At 39.4% G+C, this 22,049-nt stretch overlaps 2 protein-coding genes across 2 annotated transcripts; one reads left to right on the forward strand and one right to left on the reverse strand.

Annotated features, from left to right (window-relative positions):
- Positions 1–574: 574 nt before the first annotated feature.
- Positions 575–2,897, reverse strand: LOC137127246 (G-protein coupled receptor 61-like). Its single transcript, XM_067503944.1, has one exon. It carries the CDS (start codon positions 2,895–2,897, stop codon positions 1,494–1,496), a length of 1,404 nt encoding a protein of 467 aa, XP_067360045.1. The 3' UTR covers positions 575–1,493.
- Positions 2,898–16,846: 13,949 nt separating this feature from the next.
- LOC137128061 (amphoterin-induced protein 1-like) lies at positions 16,847–21,415 on the forward strand. The gene is made up of 2 exons (XM_067505742.1): positions 16,847–17,082; positions 17,409–21,415. The coding sequence occupies exon 2, from the start codon at positions 17,475–17,477 to the stop codon at positions 19,011–19,013; it is 1,539 nt and encodes a 512-aa protein (XP_067361843.1). The 5' UTR covers positions 16,847–17,082; positions 17,409–17,474; the 3' UTR covers positions 19,014–21,415.
- The last annotated feature ends 634 nt before the right edge of the window (positions 21,416–22,049 follow it).

Below are 22,049 nucleotides of genomic sequence, written 5' to 3' on the forward strand. Positions count from 1 at the left end.
ACTGCTATAAAATTCTACTTTATCTTACCATCAAACAAGCAGAAAAATGTATCAAGTCTGCATCAGCATTTCTCATAAAATCCCAACAAGCAATTGTATCTACTTTACTCTTCTTACAATATTAGAATAGAGTGTGCAGACTTGACATGGAACTGTGCAGGATTTTTAAATAATGTCTTTTTCTGCGTCTGAGGTACTGTAAAAACCCTGATCAGCAGGGTAGTCAAAAAAATCTACATGTATTCTGCTAGTGGGATAAAAATAAATCCACTGCTGAAAAACACACAAAAAGGCAGTTACTGCATACATGTCAAAATACATCAGCCTTCTTGTAATGAAATCCATAACAAATTACACTCACTAATAATAAAGAAAAATTGGCACGTTGAGTGGCATACACAAACCGAAATGAATACAGTTTTAGTAAAAATAACATACAGTTTAGTACATTTAACAAATGCAAGATCTATATCCAAATATATTGATAAATACATCATATGGCAGAAAGCTGAGTGACTCTTAAAATAAGTTATAAAGTCAGAGGACATCCTAGACTGAGTCGCAAAAGATCTGGCTTGCTTTTTAACAAATCAAACATGGTTGATTGGACAAGCACCAAAAAAGCCAGAAGAAACCAGATGTTTATCACTAAACAACTTATGAGGCCAAAATATATATGCCTTCTAATCTGGCATAAGAATCATTATCACGGATAATAGCCCATCTGCCATTCAAAAGTTAATGCAGTGGTTTTCTTCAATGGAACCCTTAAATACTTGGAGTACTCCTAAAACTAGTTGCAATTTTGTATATTTTATTGCTGTCTTTGTTGACCATATTCTTGCAATAATTTGCAAAACTATTCTAAAAAAAACAATTTTGCATGATTTTTGTTAAATACAGGTGTTGTAGGTGTTTGTCCAATAGTAGAATGCCATTACACAGTAGTGAACTAATCATTAAGGAAGGAGGAATTCTATCTCACCAAGTGATCTCTAATTTGAAATTTAAAAGGGACATTCTTGAAACATTCATCTTTTTTTTTTTTTGCCAATGCTATTATAGAATGAAACATATATATTTAATGGCACTGTTTTAATAAAAAAAAATGTTACATCCATGTAAATTCACTGAGTCATTTACTGTACAGAGTTATGTGGTTGTGTGGAAGGCCAAAATACAGCCATTTTTTTTAATTCTAGCAGTAGTTTCCCTGGTCACAAACAACATATTGAAATATGTTGAAACATGTTGTATTGAATCTCATACAGTTGCATATAACTGTATCACCATGACTATTTTCAAAAGCTAGATGATGATGAGGCAAAGTGCAATGACTTAAAGATACTATTTAAAGTCATTTTGGTAAACAGAGCTATCTTTTGGACAGCTTTTAGTAGAATTACAGAAATATATTTTCCTGAAAGATTTTGCATTTGAGTAACCAAATCAACAACTAAAAGTAATATTCTGGAAATAAAGAAATGGAAATTTCAATTTTCTGTATACATGTGGTTGTTTTTGGCCTGTTCATTCTCAATAAACTCTGAAGTCTCCTCTGCGATTTGTCCAGGGATACGGAAATCAATGGGAATAGGCTGTGCTGGTTCCAGTGGCTGGGACTGAGTCATGGGGCAGCAAGCCTCCCCCTTTGGACTGGAGGTGCTGTGAGAGTTTTGAGGATCCAAGTTGCAGCCAGTGCCCTGAAGAAACTGAAGGAAATTTTCCTCTATTGATCCATCACGGCTGGGCAGTCTGTCATCCATCTCAACCCCTGCTCGGCGAAACAGACAAGGCAGATGCTTCCCCAGCTCTTCACGGATCTGTCTGTTCAGACAGCCATAGAAGAAAGGATTGGAGGTGAAACAGAAGTAGCCAATCCAAGTAACTGCCTCCTCCAAAGAGGCCAGTGTGGCTGGAGGACTGGCGGCCAGAGCTGAATACAGGTGGAAAGTAAAGTAGGGCAGCCAACAACAAAGGAATTGCCCCCCTACTGCTGCCAACACTGCTGCAGCCTTTCCTCCCCCAAAGGGGCGCTGTGGGGTCACTCTTCCTGTCCCTGTTTCTGTACCAGAGCTGGTGACCATAGTTGAACGGCTGCTGAGTGACTCTGACCGCTGGCGGCGAGGTGTGTCCATCCAGGTTGGCAGAGGTCCGTGGTGCATGGCAGCTACCCGAGCCACTTTGAACATATTGCAGTATACAACAAGAATGACCAAAAGCGGACACAGGAAATAAACCAGAGTAAAGAGGACCATGAAGGCCAAGCGGTTTGACCCACCCCCTGTCCAATGGAGGGAGCAGCGCCTTTGATTATGAGCAGGGGGAGATGGCACAGCTCCACTTCCCCCTCCCGCAACCCCACTGCTCTCCAGAAGAGGAGTTTTTGAACCTTGTAGGAACCAAGCGAGCAGCGGCAGAGCAGACATGGCCAGGGCTTTGACCCATATCCCCACTAGCACTGACGCTACCAAGCCAACAGTCATCTTTACTTCGTAGCGCATAGGGTGTATGATGTAGTAATAACGCTCCACATTTATGACAGAGATAGAGAGAATGGCAGCACTGACCAGGCACACGCTGAGAAAGAGGTAGCTCCGGCACAGGGCCTCTCCGAAAAAGGCTCGGTTTGAGAGCATGCCAAGGGGCATCAGCACCAGCGCTGCCAGCAGGTCCACCACACACAGGTGGAAGACAAAGGCAAACTTGTGGAGCTGTGGGGCCTTGGCAATGACCACCATGACAGCCACATTTCCCACCACAGCCAGCAGATCCATAAGCAGCATGGCCAGTAGGGCTAGCGACTGGGACAGAGCCCAGCCTTCAGGCAGAGAGGAGGCAGATATGTTCGACATGAGCCGTGAAGGTGGGTGGGAGGAGTTCCACATTGGCTCCATTGAAGGGTAGGATGATGCAGGCAGGCAGGATCAGTCACAGGCCCATCACCCATCCTTCAAAGCCAAGAAGTACGGCCAGAAAAGAGCGGCTTGAAAATGAAGTCAATGGTTGTGTTTTGTCCAGAGGATGAGGTTGTGTTTGTTCAGATTTTATGATTCCTGTCCATTTAGTAAAACTTCATGTTTGCGATAAGTCATAACCCACCCTAAAAATGAGAGAAAGACAAGAAAAGGAAACAACCTGTGAGTGTGTAAACCATTCTTATAATAAGTGACCTCTTATTTGTACTTCTTGGTAATATGAACTAATTCTACCAATAGTTTCTCTATTCTGAGTTTCTATTTTGGCCAAGCTACCATTAGGATTATTTTACTCAGATAAAGTTTTATAAATCAAATCTTTGTTAAGACAACCTAACCGATAACGTAATCCAATGCCATCTCTCTGCCTAATCAGTTTAAGTGCGTTATTTAGGCATGGGCATTTGGTGCCTTATGAGCAATTTCCTGAAAAAAATACTGGAGTAAAATGAATTGAATAATAAACCACTTGAACAGATTATACAGTTCATAAATCCTTATTCAAATCTTGATGGTTTTAGTAGTAGTAGTTTGTTCAGTAATCAGCACACACCATAGAAACACACAGATTTCTTTTTACAATATGAATAAATATATACCTTCTAGATAAGACAAAAAGAAACATTAATATATAAGAGAATGACTGAAAGGGTATGGGCTGAAGCATAATTCTTATATTTACCTATCCTATTGACTGCATGTGATCACACAGCTCCTCTAGAAAAGTGCAAATATATAGATTTGTATCTTTTTTACAGTTGTATTGATATTGCAGTACAAAAGTTCAAAGATACATCTAGTCTGGCACTTCATGAGGAGCTGTAGGTCAAGTATATTTCAAGCACACATCCTCTGTCAATGCATGGATGCAAGCTAATTCCCCAAAGCGAGCCCGATCATTGAACAAGTAATAGACTAACACCTGCCACACCTGCTGTCAGAGCTGTTGTCGAATATGAATACCTAGGGTCATTCTCTCAAACAAAAACACAGTCATCGTTTTCAGAAAGGCCTTGGCCATGTGTAACCAATGAAGGGTGTCCGGAGTTCAATGTGAGTGGATTTTGATCTACCAAAGAAGAAGCCCCTTTTTAGTATTTAGTATTTCAAATCAAAAACCTGAGGGCATTTGTAGGTTGCAAAGGCTGTCTGCATATTAACTGCTTTTGTATATCTGTGTCAGGATAAAAAAAAAAAAATTTCTTGCTGCTATGAATGATGTCAATCACAGGTGTAAGGAAAACCTCTGTTTTTTGTACTGTGTCTTGTCTACAGTGATAATAGTACTCTCTAAATCCCACATATGGGTACTCCCAGATCAGTATAACCCTCCTGCCTGATTTAGTCATGTCTTACCGCCTACTCGTTTATATATTAATCATTAATACATTACACCCACTTTATAAAGCAGTGGGTCTATATATCACATTACAGTTGAATGAGATCTCTTGGTTGAATTCAGTTGTGTATAAACAGCAGATTAGAAGGAGAGAATGAGAACAAGATATAAAATGTAGTGAGAATAGCAGAGCGTGATAGAAAGAAACAGTGAGAGAGCAAGGCAGAGAGCATTATGTACCTGAATCAGTATTTCCTGATGCAGCTGTCTGCTGCTTTGGTCTCTGAGGATGAAACCCTGGTTTTGCTCACACTGCTAGATACACAGTGGACATCAATCACTATACCTTTTGATGGCTGCTGAAGTACTTCCCACTGTAAGAGCCTGTTTCTCTTCCCATTCCTTAATCAGCCTTGTGCATCCTCCTCCCTGGGTGACTTAAGCTGTGGCAGCAGAGATTTTTCTGAAACGATGCTGATGTAAATGCTTGCAAAGACACCAGCTCACTCTCTGCTTTCCTCTTCCACTCACACACAGTGACTGCAGAGATGGAGCAGGAGGCAATGAGAAACAGAGCCAGAGCTGCTAACTCCACAGGGTCCTAGTGTCCTTATTATATTAACATGTTACTTCCAGAAGTTATGAATGAAATGTGATGGAAATAAGTATATGTTACATTGTCACTTTAGTTCTTATTATTGTAAATAGATATTTGAAAGGTAGGTGTAAAGAGGGATGACAACACCGGCCTGTTAATCCAACACTTCTCAAAATAAATTGAAACAATACTAAGAAAAGAGAATAGTACTGGTGTACTATTCTCTTTTCTTGCTTTTTCTGACAGCTTCATCTGCACACTTTTTTACTATTCCTAAATGATTATCATGCTGACATGCCAAATGCTTGTCTGTTTATCATTAACTACTAAATGTATAGCTTGTATGCTACCATGCAAACTACAATATATGTTACATCTTACCAAATATAGTGTGCCAGCTTCCAGGGATTGGTGAATACATGTTGTGTAGACTAACTACACAACATGTAGTTAGTGAATTGGTGAATACATGTTGTATACACTAATTATAGCTAACTGTACACATGTTACATAGTTTGTATGCTGATGAGACTCTCAGGGAAGTCATGGAAGTTCTGATATAATAATGTGCTAATTTTACTATTAAATTACAACTTATTACGCCCGAGGCTGGTACAGTAAGTAGAGCTTATGCTGCTTTCATGCAATGTTGATGGAATGGGAGGAAAAAGAAAATGATTCCGTTTACTCTGATCTAGCTAGCTGCTGTTGTTGTATTAGTTGGTTAATGTAGCATTTCGTTAACAAGTAAGCTGAATTAAATAATATTGGATTTTATTTTGATTTGATTGCCAGTAATGGTCTCAGCCAATTTGCCAATATGTTGTTGTTGACATTTAGTGTATTAAGTGGCAAATACAATATGTGTGATGGGTTCCTGGTAATGTATCTTGCAATTACAAAGCTTTTTTCCCATGTCAGTTCATAATTACAGTTTGAAAGACAGGATGTGAGCAATGCATTACACTTCACATGAAAGACACTAAAACTCTAATAAAATTGTCAAAATTTAATGATGCAGAGTTGAACCTGAAGAGGAGAGTTTGTTACATCATAGTCTTAAAATGCTGCCGAGAATGTTTTACGGTATATAGGGGTCATTCAAACAGTTTTTCAGGCCTTTCAAGTAAAGAGTAAAGAATTGCAAAGTTGCGTCTACCAGATTTCCTTCCACTGAGTAATGACTGTGGTGCAGGAAGGTAGAGCAGTCTTGCAGTTGTTGATTCGATCCTCGGCTCCTCCAGTCACATGTCGAAGTGTCCTTGAGCAAGATACTGAACCCCAACCTATGCATAGCAGCTCCCCCGTCGGTGTGTGATGGTGGGTGAATAAGAACTAGTGTAAACGCTTTGAGTTCCAATAGGTAGAAAAGCGCTATATTAGTGCAGACCATTTACCATAATGACCACATGTCGGGTCCCTAACATAAAGTATTTATTCCTGTTCATTTCTCCGTTCACCAGGTGACCTCTAAGTGACCTTTTAGTGTTTGCTTATAAATGCTTGCATGTGCACCAAGCACTGCACTGCTCATATCTCATGCCTTCTATTATGTTCCTCTCCCAGTTTATTCCCTTTTGTCAACTGGTAATCCTTCAAGTAGTAATTTCATGGATTACATTGCAATATTTACTGAGATAGTGAGCCATTGATTGGGCCAGGCCTCAGCCTTCACAGTCCCAGCTTCTCAAACTGGGGCTCCTGTTGCCACGGTGATCTTTTTCAAATACAGTCCATTTCATTGCTCTGTCTGCAGAGGACAATGAAACCTGGGCTATTATGGGTAAGGCTACTCTACTGAAGGAGTGGGCATTAAGGTGCCAAGTCCTAGGTGTTTTTCATTTGCATTTTTAAGATCCCCATGATAATACAAATAACATTTGCATCTCATGGAAATCACATCTTCCACCATTCAAAAGCTTGTTTTAATTTGCAGCCCCTCTTAGGAATTGATTGATTATTCTAGTTCACTGATATCTCTATTATGAAAATGCCACTGGTTCAGTTAGTGAGGGAACTGAGGTCTTCTGGTTGAAATATAGTGTAGCTTTTTATTTACACTGCTACATACTTAAGCTGCAATCATGGTCAACTGACAAAAAATTAATCATTTAAATCATTTTTAATACAAATGCTAAATTGTTTGTTCCAAGCTTATGAAATGTGGGTATTTTCAATGACTCTTTGTCTTGCACAATAGTAATTGATTATATTTGTTTTATTTTTTTTGTTTGTTCTTTACTTCATCTCTGGGGCATTGCATTAGATCCCTGTAAACCTTTTTGTTTTCTGAATATGTATATACAGGTTTTTTTCTACACTCTCATAATACAAATGCATGTTATCTTTAAATAACATATAGCACGGAAGTAAACAAACATCATCACTTTTTTTAATGATATTTCTTTATTGTCATGAAAGGCTGAGAAATCCACAGTCTTTCAAATTTTAACCCTGCTGATCACAAGCAATAAGCTGTGTCTTCCTTTTAATACTTCAAACATGAAACATGCCTGCACAGCAGAACATAGGGAAACACGATGCAGTTGGGTGGAGAGACTTAATGGACAGTGATTACTACTGTTGTCATGGTGAAGATATATCAAGATGTCTGGTAACACTAAGAGATATGGCAAACATACTTGTAAAACACATAATGTCGCATGAGTGAAATAACTCAAACTGTCTGTTTGCATCTGTATTCAGGTATGTTGTGTCTGTGTGTGCTGTGAAAAGGAAAGTGTGTGTATACCAGGTGTTGACTCATGACAAAAATAGCAGAGTCTTGCTCGGCTGGCAGCACCAATCACTGCCACCACAAATACAATGGTTTCCATGGCAATCTTGAAAATAGACTCCACATTCACACTCAGAAATAGCAAAGGACGCTGCACTAACCCCAATAATAAATACTGCCAATAATAACTACCGTAGATATGGATGCATAAATATCAGATGTACTCAGAAAAAAAAACATTATTACCCCAGCCTACACAAACAATCAAAATTCAAATGCACATTTAGCACAGCTGTACTAAGGTATGGGAAACATTAATCAACTTATTGTTTAATAAAATTAAAGCAAAAGCACAAAGCGATTGTTCAGTCAAGCTGCATAAAACCTGCATGAGTGAAGGAGATTTTTTACAAATGTCTAACAGTGTACTAACAAGCATCTGTCATGTCATATTTTCAGATATCTTAAGCAGAAATGTGTTGGAGTGATATTACTGGAGATAGAAAAAAGGGTATAATGATGAATGTTGCCTTGGAGACACTTGGGAGATGAGGCTTTATTTTGCAGCAGATAGTCAAACAGAGGATGGAGGATAAACTAAAACAAAGTGACTGTGGGTACCTGGAACCAAACAGTATTTGTTGTGTTATTCTTGTTTGCCAACCATGCAATAGTGGTTTTGGGAATCATACTGTACACAATGTTGGATAATAATATAACTGAGCATACTAGACATTTTGAGTGCATTATTTTAGTGCTGTCTTTTTTTGATGCGGTGTTCTCTGGCAAATAGCCGTGAATAAGCTTAACAGTAAAGGTTTCAACTACAGATAGAATTACTTTCAGTCAAGTTGCTGCTTTGATGCAGATGCATGTGCTATGTAAAATATAGTAATAAGTTACACTGTAAGGAATTGCTTGTAGAATTTACAGAAATTACCTGGCAAAAAAAGTTGCCAATAAAGTCAAGTAAAATTTCCACTTAACTACTGTAAAAAGAATTACAGTATATAACTGGATGTATTTTACAGGGTGTGGTTGTATTTAATGTCACAACAATGTAGTTTTTTCTGTCAGAAAAACTATAATTAATTGTAGTCTAGTATACAACTTTATCTTGTATTTTATTAAAATTACAGAATTTACCTGGCAACTAAAGGTAACAATAAATACCGGTTAATAGTTCACATAACTATATGTTGTAAAATGTTTTGACAGGTCATTTTTGCTTTTTTACATTAGCAGCTTTTACAACACATTCCGAAGTGTTTTAAATGACACCTTAATGCAAAAGTAATCTAAAATCGACATTGCATTAGTTTGTCTTTATCTGTTAAATAAAACAGGAGTCATGACTTCAACAAAATCACTTTTATTAAAGTCAGTAGTTTTACATAGCTTTGAGAATTTGGGATGAAAGAGTTAATATGTTTTTGTACAGTATACACTATGCTCAAAGCCATTCAAGTCCACCTCCCTGAAAAGAAAAGAGACACAAAGATCTACTGTTGTTTTCTTCTTATGCACTTCCCCACTTCCTATACTGACCCACTTTGCTGTCTTTTAGCCACTGGTTGCATTGGTTCCTATAAAATATCTGAAAATCACAAAATTACATAAAAAGAAAGTTAATGACAAAACTGCTCACAGCTATTCTACATGAGAGCAAAATCCATATGGTTGTACAAGACAAACTAATCATTTGCCCTTACAAAATGACAATTGGCCTGTCCAAGCAGAAGCAGGTAGTATCTCTGCAATACAATGACTAATACAATGAAAATGTGGGTTCTTAACAGTTAAAGGCAAACAGTTAAAGACAAATTCTTTTCATGATATAGTTTTATCAACCTAAACTCAGGTTGGATATTTCTCAACCAGCCCCAGCTTGGAAGGACAACAGCAGCATCAAAGAATTGCACCAACATAGCATTTTTAGTACTGATTACTATTCAGCAGTTGAACTAATTTGCGGCTGCTGCTGTTGTTGATGTGTACATGTTGGGAATTCTCTAACAAAATTACTTCTTTAAAACTGGTATAAGTCACCTTTATTTCCTGATGTACACCCATACCCATATATAAATGTTAGTGCAAACTTTATACAAATGTTAGAACAAATCCATTTTAGACCAATTCAATTCATAATCTTTTTGCTAGTTAATTTACTTAATTGTTTCTGCAAAACTACAGTTTATCTACACTTTGAGATATATGTTACTTACTTTATAGCTGGTTTCATTTTAGAGTTGGATTTAGATGAAATTCAACCTGAACTTTTTTCCTATCTCTCTCTGTGAGATAATGTTATGAAATGTCTCTCATTTCACATTTTGACAGATAATTAAGCATCACTTTAACGTGCAGTGTGGACACAGGTCAGGCTGTGGTGGATCTCTGGCTGGTGTCTGCAGGTGGGACTGTAGCTGTAGCAGGCCTAAGTCAAAAATCAAGTGAGTAACTCTAACAGAAAATCATCTCAACACAAAATAACCTGTGAGCAGTCTGAATTTCACAATTAGTTCTACCATGTAAAATATAGAAATATATGCTCCACTGGATTGATGTTTACATTTTTGTGAATTACAGTAAAGTTGAGATTATGGTAATAATTTTCTCTATATGTTTTTGCAAACAAAGTGGAAATGAACATGACATTCAAATGTAGCTGAATAAAATTGTACAGATGGTATTTTCCAGGAATGTTAGACTGTGTCGTCCTTTAAAAAGCAGGTTTACTAAGTCATCTGTACTACTGGTGAGTAAAACCAATCCCAATCCAAGATTTAATAGAGCAGTTAAATTGCTCTAAAAAAACATTCTCATAACTCAGCCAACCAGCATTATGAACAAGCCTTTGAACATGCTGGCTATGCCAGATGGTGGCAGTGTGTCCACTATAATGTACTTGTTCTGTATTATGGGACGTTGTTTCCCCACTGCAACAGAGCTTACAATAATATAACACCTGTCTCACTGTCTGGTCATTTTAGGGCCTCACACATGCTTGTCTGGATGTGCACATACCTAAACAAAACTGTGAAGTGGCAAAATGCAAATGATGGATGGTGTGGGTGAATGAGTTAAAGATGTGAGGTTGGGTTAATTGATACAAAAAGAGAAACAATTCTTTGATTCTTCTGGGTGAGTGACACCATCTTCAGAGATGACACAGTGTATTTGTTGTGTTCACCAAAGTCCTAACTGTGCCACACACGTAAAATCTACCACTTTATAATTGCCATCTAAAGTACTGTCAGCTCCATTCTAATGCTTGTGGTTTTGGAATAAGATGATAAGCAGTAGCGTGTCTGTGTAACGTTTGTATTCATTCTTTAGGCAACAAACTGTTTAGTTGCTAACAGAAAACTAAAGTTGGCCTTTAATGCACAACATGTGTTAGTCTTGTTCAAGAGTGTGTGGTGGAGAGTGTGTGTATTGAAACCCCTCTGTACTTTTCTTTTGTCCAACAGTTTCCGTATTTACGTGCATGATGCAAACTGCATCTTGATTCTAACGTTTACTTAAATAAACCAAGTCTAAACACAACAATTACACACCAGAAAATGCAATTTCCTTGGAAATTACGTGGGAGAGCTGTTAGTCTGCTCGGTAAACGATCGCTCAGAAGCTGCCGAGAGTTGACATGTTTGCACGTTTAAAGCTGCAAATGTGGAGGCAAATAGGAAAACTTTGAACAGATGCAGAACACGACGAGAGTTAAATATGGACAAAAGGAGAAAGATGATGACAAAAAGAAGGAGAGAAAGACAACAGTTACAGGAAAAGTTGAATTAACAAGTAGTTCGGTAAGGTAATGAATAACAGACAAAGTGCCATGGATGGGGACAGCTGATGTATTTTCTTTCTGGCTTCAACAGCTGCCATAAGTATGAGCAACCAATGACGCATTCAGAAGCTGGTCACCAGCTAATGTGGTCATGGGTAAATTTGAAACACTGGGATCAACCAAAAGTAAAGTCTTCGGTTATTTTCACAATTTTTATTTCAAAGACTTGAAACGTGTCTCTTAAAAATACATAAGGAATAAACGTAGCCACATTGAAAATTATTCATCAAATATTAGCCTACATTTCAGAATAATCAAAGACAAATGTCTGAGAAGAGATAATATGTCCACAAGATGCATGTGAAAGAGGAACTAAATATAAAAATCTCATCTTCTTTTTCAGCTTATTGTAGCATTGATAGCTTTAGTTGTTCTTCAGTAAGACATTTTCATTCTTTATGATGCACTAAACTTTATCTAAGTGTTGTAAACTCTATAAAAATCATCACCTTGCTGTAACATTAACACAGGCAGTAGTCAGCTAATATTTGACTTACTAAACTTATGGCTTCATAGAGTGGAACCGGGGCTGTAAACAGAACTTGTTGATCAATATTTAGTAAAAGTAGTTTTATCTGTGATTTAAGTGAAATGTCAAACTGTCATCCCCACATAGTATTTATAATTTGACTCTTCTCTCTGTAGCTCTGTGCTACCAGTCTGTTTGACCTACGGTGTCACACAAACACATGAAGACATATATTAAAAGAAACGTGACAAAGCCTGAGACACACTTGCTATTACAAAACCAAACCTTGCTATTAGCAGTTCTGTAATGGATGGACGTTTATATCCACACACAAGAAACATGCCACAGAACCTAATTTATAATTTACAAAAGAACTGTAAATCTTCTGAGCGTAGCACTCCTGTCCACCAGACCATCGCCTTCATCGTCTCTGAAATCTGATACTTCCCTGACAGTGAGATGCGAGTTCACATGACTTGCTCTCACTGCCAGCACCAGGAGACAATAAATGTTACTTTAAAATGAAAAGGTTGGCAAAATCAACAGTTTATATACAGTTTGTGTGGGTTTTATGCATGTCTCCCTCTGTGTCCCAAAACACTCTGGTAATGATGGGTAATTAGTGCTACTGAGATCCATGTCTCATTACAGTACAGATGATAACAGGATGCCTTGTGCCTGCAAAGCTCAGCCTAAACAACACTGCTCCATATCTCACCCACAAGAAACACAGTGTGTTTCATTTTCTGGTGAATTTAAGGTTATCAAAGAAAATTAATTGAATTACTGTTATTGTTATTTCCTGTCTTACAGCTATATGTTTTTTTTTTCAATTTCTTTCTGTGTTTCTATGCAGAGGAGTCAGAGTTCATGGAACACAAGGCTACAAAACGAAATGCAATCATCCGTTTACTGAAAACACACACTATAACATTGTTTAGGATACAAGGGTTGAAGTGCATCCTACAGCTCTTATTTTTAGAATGTATTCATACAGATTTCAGTGAGAGCAGATCCCGACCAACAGGAAAAAAGATGAATAAAGATAAATAAAAAGGTTTGCCAAAACAGAACCACCTCCTAATATAATGCACTCCAGCACGACTCCACCAACCAATTTGACCTCAATAATAAACAGAAAACAGTCTTTCAGTATTTGGGATTTTCAGTCCTTTTTTGACTACTGTGTTTCCCTCTAGCACTTGCAATGCTATCTTGGGTTATGCGGGGGCTGCTATGTTCACACCTTGGGAGTCACTCGTTTCCCTTTCTTGCATTGCATGGTTTTTATTTAGGTTTTACACATCGTCACAACTTTTTTTGAATTGGAGTTGTATTTAATATGACTCTACATTTATCTTTAGGTTGAAAGTATATTAAAGTGTATTTTTGTTATTTTGGTTAAGTTATACACATCCAATATGTACAGTAAAACTAGTCAGCAAATTTATAAAAGGCATACAACGTTTGGTTTCAAGTCTGTGAGATGTAAGCTTTCTGGGAAATCTAACATTGTCCTGTAAGTGAGACTTCACAGCGTGACTTGATCTTGCTCTGAAATCCTGCCCTGATTTATCGTCAAAGTTTAAACCTTTTAATCAAAGCTTTGCAGGTAACATTAAGTGTCAACACTTTGTTCCAAGATGATGTCAAACCTTTCTGTCTGTGTTCGCTTTCTTACCTTTTGGCACAGCTACTCACCAGCATCTGGACTGATGTTTCTGAGAATGTCAAATCGTTAGTGTAAAATATAATGTTAATATATAAAGTGCTTATATCACTCACCCTCACCAATGCAACCACAAGGGGGCACAAGCCAGTGTCTTCTTGTGCCAGTCCCAAGTCTGGATAAATGTAGAAGGTTGTGTCAGGAAGGGCATCCGATGTAAAGCATATGCCAAATTAAACATCCGAATGCTAACTTGCACACCGAATCTGACCATACCGGAACGGTGCTGTTGACCTACAGGGTGCTGGTGGAAAATGGGCAACTGTTGGGCGGAGAAGGAGAGGACGAAGGCTTGTTCGTAGGCAGAGAGAGAAGAGGAAAGCCAAGAGTGTAGGAGTGACAGTAGGGACTTTGAATGTTGGGAAGGCTAGAGAGTTGACTGACATGATGCAGACAAGGAAGGTGGACATACTGTGTGTCCAGGAGACCAGGTGGAAAGGTAGCAAGGCTAGAAGCTTAGGAGCAAGGTTCAAGTTGTTTTACTATGAGGTGGGAGGGAAGAGAAATGGAGTAAAGATTAGCCTAAAAGAGGAGTTTGTAAGGAATGTTCCGGAAGTGAAAATAATATTGGATAGGTTCAATGTTGTTATACCCCACAGGTAGGATGTGAGTTAGAAGAGAAGGAGAAATTCTGGAGTGAGTTAGATGAAGTGATGAAGAGCATCCCCAGAGGTGAGAGAGTGGTGATTGGTGCAGATTTCTATGGACTTGTAGGTGAAGGGAACAGAGGTGATGAGAATGTGATGGGCAGGTTTGGTCTTCAGGACAGGAGCACAGAAGGACAGATGGTGGTAGACTTTCCCAAAAGGATGGAAATGGCTGTAGTGAACACTTTCTTCCAGAAGTGGCAGGAACATAGGTTGACGTATAAGAGCGGAGTAGCACTCAGGTGGACTACATCTTGTGTAGACTTGTAATTAGAAAGAGATCAGTGAATGCAAAGTATTGTTAGGGGGAGCATAGCCAGACAACACAGGATGGGGGTGTGTAAAAAGACTCTGGTGGTGAGGAAGATGAAGAGGACTAAGACAGAGCGGAGGATGAAGTGGTGGATGTAGAAAGAGGAAGGAGTTGAGACAGGAGTTCCTGCCAGATGACTGGACCAAAGCTAATGTGATCAGGGCGACAGGTAGGAGGGTACTCGGTGTGTCATCTGGAAAGAGACTTGGTGGTGGAACGAGGAAGTTCAGAAGTGTGTACAGAGAAAGAGGTTAGCTAAGAAGAAAGGGGACACTGGAAGCCTGAAGAGAGTAGACAGGAGTACAGGGAGATGCAGCGTAAGGTGAAGGTACAGGAACAAAGAGCATATGAGGACTTGCACGTTAGCTAACCTAGAGTTTCTCATGGTTTATCTGCCCTTAGAATTTACTTCCACCATTATAACCGCAGCTTATATCTCCCCAGATGCTAATGCTAAGATAGCTATAAATAAACTTCACACAGTCGATAGCAAACAACAGACTGCATAGATGGAGGCTGCATTTATTGCCTGACAGCTACAGATTTCTCCTTCCTCAATGTGCTAGATCACTTCTATGCTCGCTTTGACCAGAACAACAAGTAGACAGCAACCAAGAACACTCCCTCTGCAGACCACCAGCCCCTCATACTCACCTCCACAGATGTCTATGTTCCACTGAGCCAGAACAATGCATACAACGCTCCTGGCCCTGACAGCATCCCCAGAAACAAGCTCAGGGCATGTGCTGGTTAGCTCGCTGAGGTCTTTCCAGACATTTTTAATCTGTCTCTCGCCCAAGCAGCTGTGCCTACATGCTCAAAATCCACCTCCATTGTCCCACTGCCAAAACACTCCACCCCTAAGTGGCTGAACGATTACCATCCTGTAGGGGCCATTTTTGTGAAGTGCTTTGAGCAGCTGGTACGGGCACACCTGAAGGACAACCTGCCACCCACACTGGACCCCTACCAATTTGCATACCGCAGCAATAGGAGCATAGAGGACACAGTCTCCACAGCGCTGCACTCTGTGCTTACACATCTGGATAATAACAACACATATGCAAGAACGCTGTTCGTTGACTTTAGCTCAGCATTCAACACAGTCATATAGTTGACCACTAAACTTGGAGATCTGGGCATCAGCACTTCTGTCTGTAACTGGACACTGGACTTTCTGACCAGCAGACCTTAGCATGTCAGGTCAGGCCTGACATGCCTGTGGCCTGACAGGCCTGTTCCTCTACTCCCTCTTCAGCCATGACTGCAGACCATTGCATGGCTCAAACTCCCTCAAGTTTGCAGATGACACTACAGTGATCGGCCTCCTCAGAGGCAACGATGAGATAACCTACAGGGAGGTGCTACAACATGCTGCATGCTGTACGTTCAATAACCTGCTCCTTAACTCCACCAAGACCAAGGAGTTCATCATCGACTTTAGAAGGGAGAACGGAGGCAGAATGAGTAAAATAATTGAGGGCATGGACTTCTGGTGAGGATTCTCTCTGTAAACTATTTATGATGTTTTGTGTTTATTAAAGTGTCTTACTGTAGTAGTTTAAAGAACAAGACTCTAAGGGGGAACAGAACTCTGCAAAAAATATATTGATCCCTCACACAATGTTGCATGCACATCACGTCCTGTACCAAAGACTGCTGCAGCGGCCGTTCACACACACAATAGGTGCCCCGTCCTTCACCGGAATAATGAGATGAACCAGCTATCATTAAAGACATCATGGGTGGTCAATGTGCCCTTTGAGAAAACAAAATTTCAAACCATCCGTGAAGACCCTTCTTTATTTTAGGACAATGCATTAAATAAAGAAAATGACAAAAGGGACAAGCAGCATTTTCAAGTATGATAAAATCCCCATCTGTTTACCACATTGAATGAAATGCGCAATAATGCAAAAAAAAAAAAAGAAATGTTATCATTAAATTAAATAGATTGTATTATGTGTGTCAGCTCCATACGTGTATAGTATCAGTGCTTGACCAAGCTAAAGTGATGTAATCTCTGTTTTTGTCGTTGTTTATTTGCCCATATCAGTTTTAGCTTTAGAATTATAGCTGCGCATATTTTTGAAACACTGCTTTTTGAAAAAAATGTTGACATGAGAGAGAGAGAGAGAGAGAGAGGGGGGGGGGGGCGGGGGGGGGGGGGGTGACACACCCCCTCTGCTCTGTTTGCGCCCCTCGGATCAAATATCAGATGATTTCCTGATCAGTGAAGACCGCAGACAGGCGTTTCCGGTCATTTCGTTTCAGTACGTTCGCCTGTGGGTCCCGATGAGAGACACTTTGTCGCGGCTGCTGCTGCTACTGTGATGAGGAGGATGCGTCTGTCCTGTGGCGGATCAATCACGGCACTGGACTGCTGAAGACTTTTCGCTTCGGATCTTAGGACACACGAAAGGTAAAGCACTAGCGGGACAATGTTTCTGCCACAGTGAGTAGATTTTATAGTGTGGTGGCGATGGGAGGCCAATGAAACGCGCTGCAGTATATTTAGACTGTACACAGAGCGATTTATTACTTGAGATCAATCGCGCTAAATCACTGATTGTCGTGACATTTTTGGCTTAGCAACCACAACTTTTTAACAGTGACCTGCCTGCTGCAGTGCAGTTGAGTGCATGAGGTGCTGCAGGATTTAATGTTATTTCAATCTGATTCTTTGTCATCTCACATGGTCTTTTGTAAAAAGTGATGATGTCTTTTTACAACACTGTGTCATTGCAGCTGCATGACTCTCCATTGTGGTAACTAAGTGGGCACATCCAGGTTCCTCCAGCTTCTAATCCTGACATGATGGCGAGTTCACTCTCATTTTCCGACCATGCCACTGACGCAGTGCTCAGAAGAAGGACATTCATCACAGTTCTACCTCAGGCTTTACTGTTACTAGCAGTGGGAGTCAGTGGACAGGTTTATGGGAGCCCCCTCGACTGCCACAAGACTTGTGTGTGTGCCAGCAACATCATCAGCTGTTCCAACATGAATCTAACTACCATTCCCAATGCTCTTCCAAAATATACAGCTGTTCTGGACCTCAGCTTTAACTCCATTACTAGGCTGCGTGCTGAGTGGACCGCTTTCAGACTCAGTAAATTGCACAGTCTACTGCTCAGCCACAACGGCCTTACATTTCTTTCCTCTGAGGCATTTGTGTATGTGACAGAGCTTCGTTACCTAGACTTGTCCTCTAATGGTCTCCGCCAGCTGGATGAGTTAATCTTTGAACCGCTGGAGCACCTGGAAGTGCTGATGCTTTATAACAACTGCATTGCTCAGATAGATCGCTCTGCCTTTGCAGGTCTCATCAGCCTGCAGAGGCTTTATCTGAGCAAGAACCAGATCTCACGCTTCCCCTTGGAGCTGGTTAAGGAGCGGAGTCGACTGAAAACTCTTAGACTGCTGGATGTGGCATCCAACAGAATCAAAGTCCTTCCACTCCATGAGCTTCAGGTTTTGCCTGCCTGGATTAAAAATGGTCTTTACTTCCATAATAACCCTCTACCCTGCAGCTGTGAGCTGTATGATTTGGTGGCCGGCTGGCAACTCAAGGAGCTCAGCTCTGCCTCTGACTTCAAGAGCAGCCACACCTGTGTGTTACCAGGCCCACAGAAACAGAAAATGCCCATAATAAATCTGGACAAGGTTCATTTGAACTGCACTGAGGTCAAAATTATGGATGAAGTAGCCTATCTGGAGCAGTTCTTGGTGCTAGACTGTGACACCAGGCAGAAGGACATGAAGAAGATCTGGGAATTGCCAGGAAATATCTCACTGTCTCGAGCAAACAAGACTGCTCTAATGCGTCATGATGGCAGCCTCCAGATTGGGCCCCTGAAGGCAGAAGACTCAGGGGTTTACACCTGCTACGCCACCAGTGACTCTGTCAATGAGACACTGTATGTGACAGTAGTGGTCTTCAATTCAACCACAAGTCGTGGACTGGAGAACCTAAAAACAGCCTACACCACCCTCGTAGCATGCTTGGCCAGCTTAGTTATGGTTCTCATCTACCTCTATCTCACACCCTGCCGCTGTGCTTTTTGTCCAGGTAATGACCTGGAGAAGAACGAGCCCACAGACAGTCCCCACTCTTCAAATGTTAGCATCTCTCAGGCAAACGAGGAGACAAAGCAGAAAAGACTGGAAGGTGGAGGCTTCCCCTATAGGCATGTGGCCTTCCTGGAACACAAGGACCAGCTGGAGCAGAACGGCCGGTTGAATCCAATAGGGGAGGAAGATGAGGAGTGGAACTGGTCCAACATGGAGAGAAGGAAGTCAGACGCAGAGTCTGTAAGCTCCGTGTGCTCTGATACCCCAATGGTGGTGTAAAAAGCAGATCATGCAGGGTAAGAATGTGATGTCTCCATCCGTGTGGATGGGATTTAAATGTTCTGAATCTGTGCAAGACTCAAAAGTAACAAAACAAAGTTAAAGCCTTAGGTGGCTTTCACAGCTGGTGGCACAGTTGCAGTAGCATATACTGTTGATAGAATATAAATTGGTGTTGTCATCCAAAAGCACCCGTTAGTGCTTAGAAATGTGGCTAAAATTGTTTATTGCCTACAGTGTTTTAATGAATGTATTTATCTCAAACAGGATTTAAGCTGACATAAGGGAACACCACAAACTTTCTTCTATTGTTATTGTAGTTTTACTTTTGCTACAAAGTACTGGCTGCCCCTACAAGAAAATGCTATGCAAGTAAGAACAATGGTGTTTGAAATAGTTTTTGTATTTTTTCTGGAAGTCCCCTAAAAGGATACTACCCATCAGCACGAATTACAGCATGCAAACGTTTTAATGTAATTCCTTAGTGGAGCTTGCATCAGAAACCCAGAAGCTGCACTTTCAATAAAAGCTATCCAGCTGTTGTATGCACTGGAAATCCTGGTAGCACAAAAGTGAAACCTTTTAAAGATGATGGACAGAAGCTGATGTTCAGAGCTCACTTAACTATTAATGCAAGTTGTTTAATCGTATCAATTATTTTATTCTTACTTTATTGCTATTCCTTATAGCTTTAGTTGGACTTTACAAGACATGGTACTGTAAGGAATACTCTTATGCAATTTTTTAAATTAAAATTATTTTATACAGTCAGAATGTGTAATTTGCAGTAACTTGCCTTTTGTTGAAGAGCTTCTAAAAACAGCCTAGTGAAATTCTTTAGACCTTACACTGTATGCAGATCCATTATGTAAACAATCATTTAGACATTTTATACGTTAGCCTAATTTTACTGTAATTAATTTTTCTCTGTTTCTGAGAAGTTATAATTTTCTACTAAATGTGGCTTAATGTGTTTCTCTATAGCAAGGAATAGAAAAGATAAGCCAGACTAAACCCAGTGTTGTGGCAGTTCATCATATTGATCACAGTGACCAAATGCAGACTGTCAGTACAACTAAAACTAATAATCTAGTCATTTAAAACAATAAAAACATATTAATTACTAATAAAAGGAAAAAATACACAAAACATTGTTTAATTTTGAGCTATTTCACCCAGTAATTTCTTGTTGCATGGTACTGGCACTAGTACTGATCAATACTGTCCAATAGTGCAGAACAAGGTTCCTTTTTTCAAACATAACATTTCTTTCAAAGTGCCAGTGCACAGTATTATCAGGAACTTAATCCTCTCCTTATTAGAAGCAGTGATCATTAAATACCTGAGGGTTCTGCAGAGGCATCAAAGCTTCTCCTGCAACAAATTTAAAAAAAAAACAAAAAAGTGAAGAAAGTCCTCTGTCAGTGCAGCTTCTACAAGTTTTGTGGTCCCTTGCCTTAAAAATAAAACTACAATATAGGAATTCTGGTTTATAGGGATTTTCATGATTTCAAATTATAAAAATATTTGTATTTCTATTATCAGAACATTCATCAACCACTGGCGAAAACAACTGAGAGCAAAGAAAGTTCATAGTCCAATAACCACACAGGTGAAATGTAGAAAACAGAAGTATCAAAACTGTTAATACTGTCAAAACTACATTTACAGTTACTGATGAAGGATCATTACATGACAGTTTAACATTACTTCTAAAAATAAAAACTGAATTTTCTTGTACTAACAAATAACAAAGTAACACTGTAACCATTATATACATGCTTCTCCGTATAGGTCACAGATAAACACCATAGGCAATGAGGTAAAACACACTAATGCCAGACAACAGATACAGCAATGTGCAGTGCAAAAAAAACAACAATTGCCTCTTTTAGTTCTCATGGTGCTTTTCAAAATAATGCAGTTGAATCAACAACTTTATTAAATGTCTGGTAAACCGAAACCATGCAGATTTTCATAACATTGTGCACATTGTCTAATAGTATTATAATGTACCTATACACACTGGAGACCTCCATTGAATAACTACTATGGGTTAAATGTTGACAATAAATAACCTACATGTTCAGTGTTTACAGTCGGTAAAAGTTCATTAGTGTGTTCAGGTAATCATCAGTATTTCTGTGCAAAGCTACTAACTTGTATTTTATTCAGGAGTTCTGTTTAATGAATTATTGTATTTTATTATTTATTTTCTGTAAATATGTTGTGCCTATATTACTTCAAAGCTATGGCAACAAAGAGTGAATGATGTCCAATATACCCTGTGAAATGAATGTACTTAATTAATCAAAGCGAGCTGCAGCTACACTACTAGAAAACACAGTTAAAGAAGTAATATAATGCCACTCTTGCTATATTAAATATGTACCTACAACCAATGGAACAATAGCAATTCTTCATTTTTCAGTATTGTTCTTTAAGGGGGCCTTTATGCTTTTATAAAACTGCATAGACTCCTGTATTATTATTTACTGTGCAGACATTAAAGTGCTATCAGTCTTTTCATACAACTCTTTGTAAGAAAAGCCAATAAGTGTGTTTATTTAACCTGAGAGTGCTTGATTTGGCCAAGCATGAAACTCTGCCAGATACAGTTTCTATATTACACTAATGATACAGCCTTATTTACTCGAGGATGAAATGGGAAACCACCACAGATCACTGGAGTGGAAACTGTCCACCCAGGGAATTGTATTTCTTGCACCTGTCCAGCACAGTTTTGCCAATGTTTGTGGTGGCTGGCTTTTCACCCTTATTTGGATAGTTGAACACAGTCCTCCCAGAGAAGAGAAAGCACTGTGCTCTGTCTTCACTTTCCTTTGTTTGTTAGTGTCCTGGACAAAACAGTCAGATCCGAATTATGATGGCTTCTGACAACTTGATATTTTAGACTTCAGGTTTCAATTTAAAGTCTCTTCTGTATGTTGTGCAAAATGTACAAATTTAATTATTATGTGAAACTACTGCATATTTATTATTTCAGGATTCAGAATTTGTTTTTTGCATAGATGT

The sequence above is a fragment of the Channa argus genome, chromosome 5 (genome assembly GCF_033026475.1).
Source record: "Channa argus isolate prfri chromosome 5, Channa argus male v1.0, whole genome shotgun sequence".
Lineage (NCBI taxonomy): Eukaryota > Metazoa > Chordata > Actinopteri > Anabantiformes > Channidae > Channa > Channa argus.

Bases quoted from the DNA above. Each gene is read 5' to 3' on its own strand.
- LOC137127246 (XM_067503944.1), bottom strand. From the start codon at position 2,897: ATGGAGCCAATGTGGAACTCCTCCCACCCACCTTCACGGCTCATGTCG.
- LOC137128061 (XM_067505742.1), top strand. From the start codon at position 17,475: ATGATGGCGAGTTCACTCTCATTTTCCGACCATGCCACTGACGCAGTG.